The sequence below is a fragment of the Limanda limanda genome, chromosome 1 (genome assembly GCF_963576545.1).
Source record: "Limanda limanda chromosome 1, fLimLim1.1, whole genome shotgun sequence".
NCBI lineage: Eukaryota > Metazoa > Chordata > Actinopteri > Pleuronectiformes > Pleuronectidae > Limanda > Limanda limanda.
In genome coordinates this window covers 41,063,825-41,082,390 of record NC_083636.1, presented here as the reverse complement: position 1 = coordinate 41,082,390, position 18,566 = coordinate 41,063,825, and the positions used below count along the sequence as shown (strand labels likewise).

Below are 18,566 nucleotides of genomic sequence, written 5' to 3'. Positions count from 1 at the left end.
TAAAGTTTTAAGTGTTTATTTGTGAAGAGCTTCAACAACATCAAAAAGAGGACTATAGTTAAGAGCACTGGTGGTAGATGTTGCTCAGGGTGTGGAAGGTCATGGTGGTGGGGAAGGGGGAGGGGTCTGGGAGTGGCAGCAACTCAAACCATCATTCTTCACATCTGACATTATTTGAACAATCCACTTTGGCATGAGGGTCGACTCCTATCCTACATGGTTGTTCATTCCCTCTCTGCTTTAATCATTCAATTTACACAGTACAACTGAACCTAAGTCATAGAGAGTGCAGTGGACACTAACCTCAAGTCATGCTGCTGGAAAAAAAAACAACCTGGAAGGCAAACTGGGAACATGCCCAAAATCTCTTCAACGTCAGTAAATAAATTACTTTGTATCACCATAGGAAACAGTGGGTGACATCACTGGTACCTGACTTTGAAGGGACAATGTGCCAATGCTGGAGATTTCAAACCCCGGTGAATGGATCAGTGGCTCAAATTAAAATAAAGCCACAATTGAATAGTCAGCTGAAGAGAAACGCTGACATGCTGTGACAGTTTGCAGAATCAAAGGTGGGTTGGGGGGGCTCAGGCACATTTCCCCAGGACATATTACTCATGTGTCACATATTCTACAAGTAAAACTTGATTAACAACAAAATCTTTTCCCTTTTCGCAGCAAGGCCTTTGCTGGAGGACTGAGATCAGCGGAGTGACGAGGTTACAGGAAGCGAATTCCTGCTCCGAACTGGACTCCGTCACATATCCTATCACAGGAGAGAAGAAGAAAGACAGGTTAGGATTGATTGTGAGGCCAACATAAATTAATGATCGGAGAGGAAGAGTTTTATGTAATGCGGGGTGTCTTTTTCAAGTTGTTTCTTCTAAAAGTAAGCATTTTATGCTCTGAGCACTTTTAGGAGCTTGGAGTGCCTTGTGTATTTGGAGCCGAAAAAAAAGAGTCTGAAGTCAATTGCAGCTTTTTGTCAACCTGATCAAATTAAATCTGACTAACTCATGCTAAGTCCATAGCTGCAGTTTGAAGTCAGCATGGAAACCTGTTCATGGTAATTTGATTGCCATGGTTAGCAAGTACGTTCTTACAGTGTTAGAATGCTAACATTTGATAATTGGCACTAAACTCATAGTGCACCTTTGACTGTACTTCACCCTGAGGAGCACTAGAATAGAATGTTTGGACCCCATGTCACCCATAGCTGATAAGTTATTTCCGTGTGGACCTAAGTGGTGGAATGGCTGACCGACACACTGTAATCCACAGAGCCAGGACTTAAATCAAGTGAATGGTCTGTTTTCTACCCTCTTGTGCTTCACAGTACAAGTTTGACTATTCACATGTCCACACACACATTCATTCGTCTATGTTCAGCACTTTCTCTACCACAAGGCACAGCCGTCAGGGGCAATTTGAGGCTCAGAAGTTCAGTTTCTTGGCCAAGGACACTCGACACGCAGAATGAGGGAGAATTGGATCAAATTCGCCAAACCTCTGCTCTACAATCTGAGCCACAGCCACCCTGGTGAAAACATTGTCAGAGCTGGTGAGACTTAGTCTAGAGCAGGATTCTTACCTGTCTCCACTCTGCACTCCCATGGGCACGCAATAGTTGAGCTCCAGTCTGGCGATGTTTCCAAGGCGTAGCACGATGCCTGCTCCGTATGACCAGCGGATACACTCAGCTAGTTTCTGAAGGTGTGCCCGGGGACCTTCACCTGCACAATAAACACTCATTTTCATATCACTTTTTAAGTCCGTTCTTCTATGAGTCCGAGTAAATAATCAAAATTGAAGAAATTCCATGAAGTAGTTTCTTAGATATTAAATTCACAAGAATGAGACGGAACAGATGGACGGATGTAGGGATGTAGAATCTTTTGAAGAAACATTTCATCTACATTTGTACATTACTATTTAATGGTTTTAATATAATGATATATGATGATAATGATCATAATGATAATACATTTTGAATGCACTGACCGTAGTTGAGGTTACAGAGGTTGCCGGCATTGAGAAAGAAATGGGTCCTGAAAAGGTCTCCGAAACCACCCTTGCCTGGTCTGAAGGGTAGAGGTGTGTAGAGGTGCAGGCCACCAGCCCAGTACGCCTCTCCACCCAGATAATCACCTGGAACACACAAAGGAACCGGGTATCATGGGACATATCTCTAATTAAGTTATCTGTGTCTAGTGGTAGTGATTAAAGCTACATCAGCACCTTGCTGTATATCTACCTCTGTCTATGAAAGATGCTTTTAAAAAAATGGCTTCGCCATCACATTCAGGGGAAGACTTCTGTTTACTTTAACATTTGGACTATTATTCCACAAAGAATTCACAAAACTGTAACTTACTCAAATGTTTCTCTCTCTAACGAAATATGTTACAAAGGTTTTTTGTATTTAACCACACATTAGCCATTACCCTCTTACTACACTAAATGTGGTTTGGAGCTTTCCTAAGACCACGGTCAGCACATTACAGGGCTAACGCTGATACGGTTCTATTTTAAATCTGTGAAATAGGATCTGTGAGTCTCCAGCTGTAAAGGGGGCTGCTGAAGCTCAATATAAATCAGCCAATCACATCACTGGGGTCAATGCTCTAAACCAGCTGAGTCAATCAAAGTGATGCTTCTTCCGGAAATCATATTTATGACTATTTATTATTTATATATGAAATAAATAAATAATACATAAGATGTTTGTTTGACCACATCAATGTGATGCCATTTCATTTCTATTCTTCTCCATCTCAAGTCATAAAAGGCTTCATTTGTTGGAAAAGATGCTTTGACAAAGTCTAAGAAACTTCTCCAACCAAAATACCAACTCTGCTGGTGCTGCCCCATTTCAATGATTTGAATTGATTGAATGTTTTTTTGTTATGTCCCTTGTTTTCTACTTTCTTTAATCCTCTGCACCAAAGCACCAGACAGATGCAGAGGGCAAAGCTAATTTCAAAGTCAAGAAATGACCAAAGGTGTCAGAGAGCTTATACTATAACTTAGTGGTCGACCTACTGTATATGGTTTTTTTTTTCAACATTAAATGGTGATATTAAAACAAATGTTATGTTGTTTTTACTTTGCAACAATAAGTAATAATAATGATGATAATAGTCTACTCATTAGTTACAATAGAAAATCTAAATCAACAAACTAAACTCTGTCACAAAGTTCTTCTTTAATGTCTGCAGATATTTTTAATTCATCGGCCAGTTTATAAAAGACTTAAAACACTAGTGTTCCTGGTGCCCAGTCTGAAAGCTGAATAGGCTGTAGAACTACTCCTCTCTCATAGAATGTACTGTATTATGTACAAAGTATTGTTATATGAAGTATGTGAGAAATACTCAGGTCTTTATGCATCTGCTCATTCGTACTTCTGACAAGCTAATAAAATATTGGGTGCTGTAACCTTACCCCTGTTTTTTTAATATAGTGAACCAAGAACAATTAAATATATTTTCGTGATTAAATTTCCTATGATCTGCAGACAGTCAAAACTGTTTTTACCTTCACTCTGTGGTCCAATACTGTACATCCCAAATCCTCGCACACTGGTGGGACCTCCAAGGTAGAACCTGGACCAAATACAGACACATAAACAAACGAATGGACGGCACAAAATTACAGAAAATACAGAACATTTAAGGTGACAAATGGTAATTCTTTAAAAAACTTGGTTATTTTAGACTGTTTAACTGAAAGCTGTATGTTTTTATTCTTTTCAATGCATGTTTAGAAATGTTGAAGCAGTAAATGAACATTAAATCATTGAGAGCCAATGTTTGTTCTTATTGCATCTAGTGATTTGATGTTTTTGACAGAAGCTAGGGAAGTGTCACTTGGATAAAGGAGACATACCTGTCAGCGATACAGGATGATTGTCCTCCAATGGGACAAAGCACCCCTCCCCACAGAGAAGCAGACAAGACCTGAGAAGATATGAAACATTTCCTTTAAACACAAAACCTCTAATTCAAAGTTTTCAATAGTTATTGTTTCTCTTTGCTTAGCTGCCCTCTGGTGGTTATTTAAGGTAAACACAGTTAGCCAGCACAGCGTCCACAGAATCCATTTGTACACTGGCACTAAGTGTGTATCAAATCTACTGACTAAAATCTTTGTAGAAGCTCTTCGAAGCAAATTAAATTGACACGGTCTGACTGGTGTCTTACCGAGTCCCAGAAGAGGCGTCTGTTGAGCTGTAGCTCAAAATCCTCTTTCAAGAAGCTGGCATCTCCTCCTGTGTAGCCGGCCAGCTCCTGTGGGGCAAACACACCTCAGTTTCATGGTTCTCACACTGGACAATGCACCAGCTGTTGTCAGACAATGACGGGTAAAATTTCCGTGACATTCAGCCTCACACAGCAAAACCTATTCTGAGCTTGTCCTGTACCTCCATTTATTTGTCCTTTGTTATATCTAGCCCTTAAACTTAAAACTTCTTTCAAGGACAAATTCTGTATAAACATGAAAATAGACCATATTTATAAGTTTTACACATATTTGAATCACGTGTGGCTAAATGAACTGTAAACAAAAAATGACTACTGGGTGGAAATTAATAATGGCAATAGATCAGGACAATTAACGGAGGAAAAATACAAATGAAAGTTGACCTGGTTGATCCGGAGTAAGGCCCCTCTGCTAGGGAAAATGGCAGAATTCCTTGAATCGATCGACACAGTGTGCTGCAAACCAAAAAAAAAGAAAATAAGAGAAAACAACCTTTAGAATCTTGCAGAGATATGATTGTTTTCAGAAGAGAAGAAATAACAAAACAAAAAAGTATAATATTATTGGGATACTAAGAGTAGAAATCTCCAGGTTGTACCATGAGGGCAGATTTCAGTGAGTGTCCACTCTCCTCTCGTACGGCAAAGGAAGCGCTGCGTGCCAGGCAGCCCAACTCCCTCCATACACCCTCCCACTTCAGCGTGTGGTTAGTCACCCCGAGAGGAAACTGTAGGAAGAGGGAGAACTATGGCTGAAGTGGAAGTTTTATTATAGGGAACTCTGAAACTGGAAACTCTATGGTGTATATGTATACATCAATGTATTCTCAGTGCACTCATCTCTTGTCACACACACACTCTTACGTTTAGTTCTGCCGACATGCCTCTGTCAGTCTCTTTTAAGGAGCTCCAGGGGAACTGACCGGTAACTTTGTACATGTTGAGAACGAGGCTGAAACAGAGAACACCTCCTTTGAAAACTCTGTGGTGATAGATTCATCCTTTTTAATTAGAATGTGATATGTTTCTTTAAGCAACTTCAAGCACTGTAACTGTTAAGGTGTGACCGACAAAATGCCATGCATGCATGTTTTACATTTAATGAGCCAAGACATGCAATAACAACACTGTGGTCCTTCCAGAAAAGGACTTACACAGGTGGCCACAGTGAAAGTAGAACATCCTGATTGTTGTCTATTCCAACTATCAACAGGATCACGTTTTACTGCAGCTTCCTCTGTTTAAACTGCACGGATGGTTGTTTGTTTTGGATTTGACTTATTCTTCTCACCCTAAAGTTTATGAGCAACTTGGCTGTTGCAGTTTTATGGGCCAACAGTGACAGAGCATACGTGGGATCTGTGGGGACATACTTGCGTTCAAAATTTCCCGGCTGGGGCTTGAAGAAGGACAGGCCGTAGGATGTCTCCTTGGTGCCATATGAGAACTGGAAGGTGAGTTTCTCAGCTCGACCTAACGTGTTGGGCAGTTTCACACCCAGTACCTGGAAAACAGGAGAGAGGCTTACACACACTGTTACGCACAATGTAACACACGCTGTAACACACGCTGTAACGCTTATTGAGAGCAGCTAACACTGCAGTTCGGTGGCTTTTTACTGTACACTGATGTAGTTTACTTGAAATAAATATATTCTTATGATTAGCATAAATGAAAACTGAGTGCATGCCTGCTTGTAATTATAAATTATGCACACATCATAATATGTGTTGGACCCAGAAATCTATGGCTGCCAATTTTCAACATGAAACCCTTAAATGTGTTATTAAAATGAAAAATCCAGATTCAATTTAAAATTTCCTATGTAAAAATGCATCATTAGTGTCAAATGAAAAATAAAAAAAGGAAATTGATATTACATTTTCTGTGTGCTCCAACTATGACACTGTTATAATGTGCAACATTTCTGAGCCACTGTGCGTTATAATGATCGTACGCAATCATTTATTTAAAATTACCATTGTCCTGATTCAATACTATCGCGATAACTGGCTACCAATTCAATATATTTTGCGATGCTGTTATTATAATGTAACTATAATTAAATGATTCAAAGCAGAACCACAGGTGCTTTGAGTATGAAGCAACTAGCTTGTCTCTGATTAAGTGACCATGTAATTTTAGTTCTTAAGAAACTGCTGTGAAAAGGTAAATATATGTCAAGAACAAATCAGAGAACAATATGAGTGACAGGTCAGGACTGGCCTTCTTACCATGCTTCCTTCATTGTTGCCAACCATGGTGTTGTAGCTTCCTGTCAGTCTCTTGATCTCTTTCACCTCAAAAGTTACATCTAGACCGTTGGGCAGAGCATCTTTACCTGAGGATGGAAAACCAACTTGGGTAAAGAAGTTTGTACCTGAATATCCATCAGCTGAGAGTGCAGCGACTGTCTCATACATAACTGCAAGAGACAGTGAAAATGCAAAAAAGAATTGTGGGCAATACTGGGAGCAAGATGAATTCACACATCACAAGATACCTTCAGACGTATCGATTAGAACCTCCACCTCATTGAAGATTCCCAGGCGGAGCAGCTTCTGCCTGGCAAGGTGAGCTTTTTTCATCACCTGTAAACAAGACCGAAACCCAGTGATGCACATAGCACTTCCACTTCTGAGCATGTCACTTTTCAATCACGGTAATGTGTGCTAGGAGCAACAGTATGGTTTTGTCCTGAAGCCGATCAGCACTTTGCTGCGCAGTACAGTCGTACATAAATACATACATCAATGAGATTTTTGGCATGGAAGACGTCAGAGATCTCATAGCCGAGCAGATCCTCTTTAGTTCTTCCAAGACCCTGAATGTTGACATGTTGAACCACCACCTGCGGTCAGAAATATTAAATTTGTTTTCATATCACCGTCATTCACAGTATGGATGACAACAACTTTAAAGGTGCCACCTGTAAAAAAATGAGAAATTAAGCCTTACACTTACACTTAGTCCACGCTGTAAACTAAAGTTGAGCTTATTATAAACACACGTTACTATCTATTATAAATTGAAAGGTATTGTGTTCTACTACAGTGGCCCAATAGTAAGATTTTTACTTTGTACATAAGAGCGGTGTGATTATGCTTACACTACTACTAGTACTCACATCTTTATTTTCCAGTATCTCCTGCTTTGCCTCGTGCTCCGGTTCTGGAGTCTCCACCATATCATCAGGATTGACACCAAAGTCCCGGCCATGCATCGGGAGGGTATCCAGACTCTGCACCAATGATAAGAACACTGATAAATGACGCTGCCTGGGCAAATGCAAAGAAACCTGACAGAAATTGTAACAAATCCCACCTCGTCATTGGTAGTAGGCACACAGAGGAGTCAAGTCTGCTCAGTTGTGAAACTGAGGCCAGGAAAGTGTAACAGTTACACCTTGCAAATAGGCCGGACACAGACTAGCACAAACACATGACTAAGTATGGCAGCTGTCATGAAAGAGAAAGGGCGGCAGACAGTGGGTGGGGCATTATGTCAGGACTCTGCTGGTGTCCGATGCCCGACAACCAGAGGAAGTCACAGCACATGATGGTGGGTCAGGTCAGACAGCAGACCACAGATCATCTAACAGATTAAGTAATCTATTATTTGGTATTTTAATGGGCCTTATAAAGAGAAAATGTAAAAATGGTTTGCAAATGAAATAATCAATCAATAAATAATTCACATTAAAAAGGGTTACAAAAGCATAAATCAATCAAACACATGATTTAAAGAGGTGATGGGTATTCAGCTGCAACATGACACTTCCCCACTAGATGTCACTAAATTCTACACACTGAACCTTTAAAAGAGATGCTTGTTTGTCTGAGTTGTTTGACATGCCAGGTGGGAAGGAAACAATCAAGGAGGTTGTTGGAGTTTAGGATGTCTCCCCTCTAAGGTTGGGGCCTCATTTCACAAGCAGGGTCTCTTAACATGGTTGATAGCGGTGCAGTGCCTGTCCTTAACCTGCCTGTTTTAATGGACTTTTTTTGTTCTGGTGTTTTACTGTGGAGCTACTTTAGAATTATCCATTGCCCTCCTCAAACATTCCTAAAACATCACTTTTTATTTTTTTGTGTGCAGCTTTCTATAAACAGCTAAGGAAGGAAGCTGCCCTTTGAAATACCTGATTCAAAATATTTTGAACGCAGTTTAAAAGGAGAAATAGTGGAAAATTCTACTATGAATGTACAGTTTTATTTTTGTTAATGTAACCCCCTTTCAATTTTTCTGAAATGCTTTATTAATAATAATAATATAATATAATATAATAATATTGACTTCAGGTATTTTTGGCTGGATTTCTGCTCAGTGTACGAAAATGATGGAGGTAAATAAAATCTACAAAAGTAGTGCAGATTTTCTCTATTTATTACTCCGTTTCATAAAATGTTTTAAAATATTATTCTCTGTTAGTCATCAGGAGAAAGGAATGATGAGTCAAAAATGGCCATGCATGGGAAGTCAATCCGTGTTGTCAGCATTACGGACAATCACACAACGTGTAGACCAAGTTAAACCCTTTTTCTATCGCCAGTCCAGTGTTTGTCTGAGACAGTGTGGAGGAACACCGAGTACTGATGCTGGGAGTCTGCAGCCTTCACCACTCACCGGGCAGGGAGGTCATGGCCAAAGATCCCCGTACAGCCGGACCGGCAGGTGGTGAGGAGACCTACCTTAGCATGGACAGCCCCCATGGTTGTTATCCGCTCCTTACAGCCTCTTCAGCGGGGGCTAGCTTCTCTGATCGACCTAGAAAATGGAAAATGACAGCGGCTACTTTCTCCAGTACCAAACCCCCTTCAAGGGAGACGCCATGACAGTCCGTGAGGTGTGTTCGCTGACTCTTCCTAGGGTACGTCAAATGAGACTCCGGCAAGCAGAACCAGCGCGGTACACTTCATCTCCTCACACACACCTTACTTATTGAATGATATCTGTAGATCCATGTGCATCATTTCAGTGGGAACACTCCTGTTTTGGAAATCTGTTTTGTTCTGTGTTGCTTCGATCATTTAAAAAAGGTAAACATTTATTTGAAGAAGAAAATAAATCACAGAATACATCATCAGCTACACAAGTAGTAACCAAAACTAAATGATTGACGGATCAAGTTTGAGAAGAAGCCACATGCTTGTCCCGTTCTGTCCTAAACCACCAAACTAAAATACACTAATACACCCCCACTGGTGCGTTCCAATCGTTTGATGTCCTCCCTCAGTTCACTCCACAAAATCCCCCCACATACTGATGTGCACATACTTTTGAAATTTGAGTAAGAATAACGATGTTTCATATTTTTTAATTTCCCGTTCAAAGTTGTACATAACCCGCTCTCTGTGCAGCAAAAATGTATAATGTTACCCATACATCAGACCTGTAAATTATGAAATGTGTAACTATGCAGTAATTGAGTGTTTGTAATTAAACATTATTAAGCATTACTGTACAAACGGCCTTATACCCCAGTGACCAGCACCATTATCAGAGAAAGTGTCCGACAAATGTGTTGCTCTTAAAGGCATCACCATGTAGTCTGTGTGATTGGTTAGAAATGCATCAAAGTGGGTGGGGCCGAAGTCGCCCTTACGTCTTGGAGGAGCTTCTCCGGCAGATGGCGCACTTTAACTTTCCTTCAAGCAGAGCGGAGACTGTGCACAACACTTGTACTGTGCACCATCATATAGTTTGGTGTGAGGACATGGTTGTTCAAACCTCCGCTCAGCTGCGTCCCTGTAGGTGTGCCTGAGTGTTGTAGCCTGTAAAATGCTCCTTAATTGCTTAATAGACATAGTTGTGGGCTGCTAATACACTTTGTTTCCACCACTGGTCAAGTCTTAGAATTGACATCTCAGGAAAAATTACTTCATGGTTTGCATTTATAATTTTAATAAAAGCACAACTGACTAAATCTCAACTTAAGTGACCTGAACATGGGCCTTTGAACTTGGTTTGACTCAAAGGCAACAGTGAGGAATATGTGTGGTTACTACTATACTTAATTTAGAAGGACTTATCCATTACTAGCTTCACACTATTTATTGCTTAGAAATATTAGAACTATTTATCTAAAAATCTGATTCTGTGAAATGAAAAGATAGGTATTGAGCTTTGACATAGCTGAATTATCTTGGTGTCATGTGCCCGCATTGAACGTGCCTCTAAAAAAGTTCCCAGACCCATTTTTATTTATTTACTGTGAACAGTGCTTAAAGTATTTACGCTATCGGGGATTTTCCTCGGTTTCGGGAAACCGTGGCAAATTAAATAAAATGGTTTTGTTTGGCCCCTTGAGGGCCCCAACCCCAGATTATACCTCCTTCATCTATTCGTTTTATCAGTCATTCCCCAGTTTGCCTTTCGCACAGGAACAATACAGCAGGAAATTGTCCAAAATCTCTATTTGTGCAATGGAGATCGCTGTGTGTTTGCTTACAGCACATCCACACCTTATCGCCGCAAAAAGTATTACAAAAATCTATCTTGACATCTTCATCGTTGTCTTCTACATTTATGACACCACTTATTCATCCTGAGATATTTGTTCTCTTATTATTTCCACTTTTGTGTCTGTCATATGTCACATGGACCTATTTGACATTATCCGGATTTTTCTCTAGGGGCTCTCATTTGGACATTCGCCTTTTCACATTATGGATCGGGGAATGTCCGGAGGATTATAGGATTTCTTTACAGTTTTATACCTTGAGTACCTCCACTATGACGCTGCTCATCTCTCTCTCCCTCCTCCATCTCCCACTGGCACAGACAAACCAATCAGGGAGCTTGGATTGCCTCTTCTCTCTCTCTCTCTCTCTCTCTCTCTCTCTCTCTCTCTCTCTCTCTCTCTCTCTCTCTCTCTCTCTCTCTCTCTCTCTCTCTCTCTCGCTTCTCTCTCTCAGAGACCCACATACACACACACACACACACACACACGCGCACACACACAGTCCAAACCCCCAGGAAAGACCCGCTGAATCCTCACACCGTCTGTCAGCATGGGGAGCGCTTGTTTTTCCCGGGACGTTTGTTTGTTTATCCTCCTCATAAATACTTGCAGGGTGATGGGGAATGTCGGACTCTCAGGTAAGCGCTGCCCTTTCCTCCGTCTCGCTGTATTGTCCACTCGCACCTTTTGCTGGCTTCTCTGTTACCGGCTCAACAGGCGAACATGATGGAGACCTGAGTGAATGACTGCTGCATTTATTCTAATGATTGCACTGCTTTTAAACATCAGAAAAGGGCCACTTTAAGATGCTCAATTACTAACCCCGCATGTTCTATGATCCGATCATCATGTACTTTGTGACATTTCATTTTTAGCCGTTGTAATTTTACAAGAGCATCGCAGTGATGAAAACCCCCGGAAAACCACTTAATTGCACTGGAAAGTCACATTTGCGCACTATTTCCACCCGATAGACAGAGCAGGCATGTCACTTTGAATTCGCTCGTTACGTAAATAACAGCCCGATTAATTAAATGCCAGAGTCTTCGTGGGATCTCAGGTTTGCATCACAGTTTTTCCTGAGCGGCGGTTTACCATCTTGCAGATTCACTGGAACTTCTGTTTCCTGCTCGCAAACGCCAACTTGAATGGGAAACCGCAGCCTGATCCCTTGGTTGCACACTCGTGTGAGAGGGCGGACTGTCTTCACATTTCACCGCCTGGAAACGGCGGTTGTAGAGCCGCTAGAGAGCATCTTGTCTCTGGGTTTGAGGGCCTGTCTGGAGCCCTATGTATTTAGGGGGGGGGGGGGGGGTCTAACTCCCAGGAGGGGCAGGCAGGCAGCATGGGCCCAATATCGACCAGGCAGCAGCAGCAGCACATTGTTCAGCCTCCCACCTCTGTGAAAGGGTGAAGAGTCAATACTGAGACAGTGAGGACAGTGGGAGCACACCCCCTCCCCTCCGCCCTTAGTTTGGGCTGCAGCACTGGACAAATATTTATTGTATATTCAGTTCTATGGTTTACAGACAGAGAGCAGAGGCTGAACCACAGGCTGCTTCCAGTCCACAGCCTGACGCAAACCAACTTTTTATACTCTAAAGGAAGCACAGGGGGATTTGAACAAGGATGCAAAGGTGTGCTCAATGGCTGGCGGAAGCAGAGCAACTCTGTCTCCACCTCTTTCTCACTGTCATACAAAAGGGCCAGTGATTCTCTCTGACACTTTAGGATATCATGGAACTGCTTGATTGAAAAAAGCAAATGCGTCCTGGGTGATCGGATCACAAGTGGACAGCTCTATGTACAGGTGTGAACACTCCCAAGAAACATCGAGGACATATTTGAGATCTGATCACTCAGACTGCATGTGGCCACATTCTTTTAGCGTGTGTCCTGGGCCACAGTGACGGACCACCTACTCAGCTGACATCCTCTGACGTGCATGACCTAAAACTACACTTAGTATTTTATACGCATTGATTTATTTCTTGCCATCACCACAACATCAACACCTACAGAAAAAACGTAAAAACCTCAGAGAGCCACATGTGAGGGATCCCTCTCCCAGGAAAGTCAGAAGTGCAATAGATGATAATAGTATTTACAATATTGATTAGAATAACCAGTTTGCCAACACGATCATGATCCACCACCCCTATATCCATGATCAGATGCCTACATGATCCGCCAATATGATCACAAATCAAATGTCAGTAACATGTATTGATGATAAATGAATGTGATAAAGAGCGAGAAGAGGAAAGAGAAGCTCCATGTATCACATGTCCCCTGACATTCCAGACCTATAGCAGCATAACTAAGAGCAGATCCAAGACAAACCTGAGCCAGCTTTAACTATAAGCTTATAAAAAACGTAGTGAGGGTGTCTGCCTCCTGAACTGAAAGTGGGATACAATTCCACAGGAGAGGAGCTTGATAGCTGAAAGCTCTGGCTCCTACTCTACTTTTAGAGACTTTAGGGACGACAAGTAAGCCTGAATTCTGGGAGCGCAGTGCTCTAGTGGGTTGATATGGTACTATCAGCTCTTTGAGGTATAATGGTGCAATATAATTAAGGGCCTTGAAGGTGAGGAGGATAACTTTAAATTATATTTTTTATTAAACTGATAGCCAGTTTAGTGAAGCTAATACAGGAGAAATGTGGTCTCTTTTCTTGTTTTGTGCTGCAGCATTGTGGACAAACTGTCCTTAAAAGTCTTTAAAGACTAAAATGCTGTAGCCTGATAATAAGGATTCACAATAATCAAGTCTGGATGTAACAAACGCGTTGACTAATATTCTGCATCTTTTTGAGACAGGACATTTTTGAGGTGTTATGTGAATGAATGCAGTCCTAAAAATGTTTAAGTGAGATTCAAAGAAGATATCAGGATCAAAGATAGTTTCCAAATTTCCAACTGTTTCACTGGAAGCAAGATCTATGTCTTCTAGAGCAGCTATATCATTAGATAATGTATTTCTAAGGTATTTAGGGCAGAGCTTTAGCATTAAAAACTGGGTCATCCAGGTTTTTATGTCCTTGTTCCATGCTTGAACTTTAGTTAAATGATTACATTGTTCTGGTTTTATTGACGTTATTGAAGTATAACTGGGTGTCATCCGCGTAGCAATGAAAATGTACAGAGTGTGTCCCGATAATGTTTCCAAGTGGAAGCATATATAATGCGAATAAAATTGAGCCGAACACATAACCCTGAGGAACACCGGGGTTAACTTTGTTGGCACAGATGGCTCATCATTCATTTGTAAAAACACATCTCTCAGGATGAATTTTAACATCAAGTCTGAAGAGAGCCTAAATGAGGTAACTTTAGACACTGGCGTCTTATAATATAGGAAGCTGTACAAAAAATGCCCCATTTTTTCAAACAAGCCACTTGGTGTGCCTTATGCAAATGTGGGGCGTGGTTAACCCTAACCAGCAGAAGTATCGACCGGACTACTGACGAGGGGCATCAGAAGCTATGCTTTCTGTGGGGGAGAAGAGCTCCCTTTACTGCAGACTTTGGGCTTTTTAACTTTGCAGACCTTTTTCAAACACAAAACCCCAATAACACTAGATTTAAGGGGAAAATGAAAAACCATAATATGTCTCGTTCAAGTAAAAGATCCCAAGAGACGAGGATGTTGATCTTCTGTCTTTACAGATGCAGACGAGTGTGCAGAGGGTTCAGATGACTGCCACATTGATGCCCTGTGCCAGAACACGCCAAAATCCTACAACTGCATCTGCAAGCCGGGCTACAAAGGAGATGGCAAGCAGTGTGAAGGTGAGTGACCTTCCTTCCTTCAGACTCTCCTCTCCTCTCTTCTTTGAAACTAGCATCCTGCTCTGTAGAGCCTATATAAATAGGCTCCCCTTCATCGTAGCTGAAAACACCTTTGCAGCATTTCCATTTAATTACTATGTTAACATGGCAGTGCAGAAGCAACATGACAACCCTTGTTGGAAGCATAATGACCCCTGGATCTGCATTTGTACAATGAATCACCTCAAGAATCACCTCACTGTCTTACCAAATGAACGCATACACCTGGGTTTCATGTTTCTATCACTGCAAATTGGAGCTGATAAACCCCCCATGTCTACTTCAGTTGTTTGACCTGGGAGTGAACAAATAAGGAATCTTAAAATCAAACCTAAATTTAACTGGCACCCATTGAAGTAAGGGAGGGAGAGATATGAGCACTAAGCTTGGTGTGTGAGCAGCAGCATTCTGAGGAGTGTACATGTAAACAGTACGTTGCAGTAGTCCAGGCGTAAGAAGACAAAAGTGAGAATAAGCATTTCTAGGTCAGGAAAAGACTGAGCTGATATAATTCGGCTATATTTCTTGGGTGAAAATGTTATTGATATGAGCATAAAGATCTTGTTGTGAGTCATCAACTGTGATATCAAGTTTCTGGATTTGGATTCAATATTGCTCGTGTTTGCAGTTTGTTGGCAGGTGATAAGGTTTAAAATTAAGTAATTTCTGAAATTAGGACATTACTCAATAGCTATACATAACATTCCTTTGATGAACATTATCTGGTTTAAAATATAGGTAAATTTGCACATCATCTTCACAAATTAAAATAACTGATAATGTTTCCTGCCGGAAGTCTTTAAAGGGAGAACGAAGCTGGACCAAGAGCAGAAACCTGTGGTTCATAAATATAAAAATTCTCTATTAGTGAGATATGTCTCAAACCATTTAAGGGCAGTTATGAACAATCTACTGAGAAGGGTGTTCTGTATAATAACATACCACATACTAGGTATAGACTAGGATGTGGGCCAAACAACCTTGAGTTGGCCATCCCTAGTTGCCACAAAGAGACTGTCCCATCAGATAAAATCAAACGTGGGCAAGAACAGGGCCTCCGATGTAACAACGGTTTTGACAGCTGTTTCAACCCCCCAACCACTTCTCCTAATTAACAGGGAGGAAGTGTACTGAGGGGAGTGTTAGGGTGAGACGGGGGCATTGCCTGGCTGTGCATTCACACCTCCACTCACTTCTGCCTCAAAGCACACCACAGCTGGAGCCTGCCCACTCTCTTTCTATCTGTTGTTCTCAATCCTACCTCACTCACACACATACACACAAGCGCGCCAAATACACACACACACACACACACACACACATACTGTTGGGTCCACTGCACACAATAAAGACACAATGTCTTTCTATAAGTGATGCTCCAGTGCTTTTGCATTTATAAAACTGGCATGAGATTGAAGGATCAAATGGTCAACTACAATGTGGGTCTTATTTTTGTAGTTTTGTCCATCTTTTCCATTAGCTACAATATGATGCTCATGACTGGGCAAGCACTTAAAAAGCTGTCACTGTTTTCATGATGATTTTATGGACACGTTCAGTATTTAGAAGTAAAAGCAAAATGTATGTTAAAGCTCTAGGTGAATTCCAACAACGCACTCTTTGCACTTCCAAATCTTTTCATCACCTTGATAGGTGCCTATCACCTTCAGCTAGCAAACATTATAGATACATTCCTGTGAGAAATATCACCTACAGAACCCGGTGTTAGAATCAGTATGTAAATTAAAATTATCACCAAGGAACCCCATGGATGATAAAATTAACTCTTTTCTAAATTAATTAATTTTATTTTAATCTATTTTTGTGTCATGTAAATATTGAAAACTGAAGAGCTCCAAGGAAAAAGTGATTGACACTGAAGAGCTGATGGACCTGCTGCATTAACACCAGCACCTTTTATAATTCTGCAAACAATACAAGTGAAATGATACATTCTGAATAACATGGTTCACTCCTTTTTATGTCTTGTCCTATAAGCTTCTAAGATGTCCTAATCTGCTGCTAAGGAGGAAATTATTTCATTACATAAACTTTATATCTTTCAGAACCGCATCCCGGTGTAAGAAAAGCACGGCCCAGTGTCCTGTCAGAGTATTAAATCATTTATGAAGGTGTCAGCTGTGCATGAAGTGTGTCTGTACCATTGAGTTGGTCTGAACAAGAGGAAACACCAGAGGAAATGATTTACTGCCTGGACTACCTGGCAGAAAGCTTCGATCAGCGTAGTGGTCAGGTCACCAGTCTTTTGTGTCAGGTCGGGTCCAGAATTGATTGAAGGTGGCCAGCTGATACTGAGCTTTGTGGTTGCCCAGGGGGTTTATGAAGCTGGAACCTAGAAAAGCAGGTGTCCTGACAGAAGATGGAATGTTTTTCACACGTCTGTCACATTTAAGCTGCTCTTAAAAATACACTGAACACAGACATAAAGTCAGTTGCTCCGGACATTATCTGGAACTTTACCTGCAAGCCCTCAAGTAAAAGGTTTGGGAAATGTGATAAAATATCCCAATGAGCCCATGTGAGAATGCTGGATGAAAATGTCCAGAAAATTCACAGCAAGTGAGCGGCCTCTAATCAGGCCAACATTTTTTTAATCACTGCAAATGACAAAAGATATGCCAACTCTTACACCAAGTCGTACAGTGAAACTAATATTTTTTGAGTCCAGTGCCCATGCTGTGTAAATAACAAATGTGCTTGCACCCATCTGAGTGTCCATGGTCTACTGGTCTTAAAATGCAGTGTGGTCAGTGTTGGTGCATATCTATCTTGTGCAAAGTGATAAACCAACAAAAATATGGTCCGAAGTGAGTTGTACAGTGTAGAGATAGATGAGAGATCAACCCATATAAAAGCACCGCCCACAAACCAATCAATTCGTTTGAAACATAGCATCACTGTTCTTCTCGTCATTCACACAATGAGAATACATGTACATTACACATTAATGGAATTAAAACACAAACCAAATAATAGTCAGATCTTAGCAGCTGTAACTGTGTTTCTTTTAGTCTGGATAATGTGTTTTTACTCCACGCATTTTTTTAACATAATAGTTCTCTCCTCCAACCATGCAGCTCAGCTGCCAGTATACTTGTCCATATCTGCGATTGGTCATAAGCAGTGAACACTGTCGCTTTTATGTGCACGCGCTCATACATAGTTTATAAAAACCTGGGTTGACTTAAGATCATTGAACAATGCAGCCCTAAGAATATTTGAAACTGGTCAACAAAGCGAGTGACTGGCAAACTTGCTGAAGATTCATTAAGGGGCCCATTTTTAGAACTACACTTGGCTTTTATTTGCCATTTTGATATTCATGATAAGATATATTTGTAGTTCTAAGTGCCCCAACATCCAGCTCACTTTCCTCAGTTTGCTATACCCAGAGTGCAATGAGGTCAGCAAGGGGGGCCATGTGTGATGACAGAATCTAGGGGGGACATCAGGGAAGTGGGACAGCAAGAGTGGAATAAGGCAAGTGGAATACCAAGACGAGGGTAAGGAGGGAAAATGGGATTAAATGGAATTTGTTGGCCCTGCTGAGTAGTCAAGAGAGACTGATGGTGATATAAGGGTGAGTGCATGGAAGGACTGTCCGACGACAGTGGCGTGATGGCAACATGGAAGGGAAATTATGGTGGAAATATGCTTTGCCTGCGCAGCGGTAACAGACACAAAACTGTCAAGCAGGTTATACCTTTTTTAAAGTTCTGCGAGTAGGTAAGGATTTAGTCTACGCACAAACATAATAACATCAGATTTTCAGTCCAAGTGTTATAGTCCATAAAACAACATGACAATGGGAAACAACAAGATGAAAGTAGTCCAACGAGTGGTATAACAAAAATTTAAGATGAAAGGTTTCCACCTTGGTTTATAGAGGGCTGACCTGAAATCAGAAGTTCCCAGTTCTGTGCCAGGAGTATGAAAAAACCTTTGGTAAAAAAGCCCATCGTAACAGCCTTTAATTATTATAAT

At 41.1% G+C, this 18,566-nt stretch overlaps 2 protein-coding genes across 4 annotated transcripts in view; one reads left to right on the top strand and one right to left on the bottom strand.

The window, feature by feature from the left end:
* samm50l (sorting and assembly machinery component 50 homolog, like) lies at nt 1-9,093 on the bottom strand. Its single transcript, XM_061069631.1, has 15 exons — nt 8,957-9,093; nt 7,393-7,506; nt 7,015-7,116; nt 6,769-6,856; nt 6,500-6,606; nt 5,639-5,769; nt 5,130-5,217; nt 4,865-4,993; nt 4,650-4,721; nt 4,206-4,292; nt 3,892-3,962; nt 3,541-3,608; nt 2,005-2,151; nt 1,595-1,736; nt 1-769 (listed from the first exon to the last, which is right to left on the bottom strand). The coding sequence occupies exons 1-15, from the start codon at nt 8,975-8,977 to the stop codon at nt 724-726; spliced, it is 1,413 nt and encodes a 470-aa protein (XP_060925614.1). The 5' UTR covers nt 8,978-9,093; the 3' UTR covers nt 1-723.
* A 2,170-nt stretch (nt 9,094-11,263) lies between these two features.
* The window catches only part of scube1 (signal peptide, CUB domain, EGF-like 1), a 100,059-nt gene continuing 92,756 nt past the window's right edge, over nt 11,264-18,566 (top strand). For 2 of the 3 annotated variants that reach the window (XM_061072716.1, XM_061072725.1), the window contains exons 1-2: nt 11,279-11,366; nt 14,400-14,522. In XM_061072716.1, coding sequence (XP_060928699.1) covers nt 11,279-11,366; nt 14,400-14,522 — 211 coding nt within the window. Of the gene's footprint in view, nt 11,367-14,399; nt 14,523-18,566 lie in introns of all 3 variants that reach the window. The other variant, XM_061072734.1, reaches the window with a different exon arrangement.

Excerpts from the sequence above, each read along its gene's own strand:
- samm50l (XM_061069631.1), bottom strand. The coding sequence starts at position 8,977 with ATGGGGGCTGTCCATGCTAAG. Across the intron at positions 5,218-5,638 it reads CCGGGAAATTTTGAACGCAA|CCTCGTTCTCAACATGTACA; the intron begins GTATGTCCCCAC and ends TCTCTGTTTCAG. Across the intron at positions 1,737-2,004 it reads CCTCTGTAACCTCAACTACG|GTGAAGGTCCCCGGGCACAC; the intron begins GTCAGTGCATTC and ends TTTATTGTGCAG.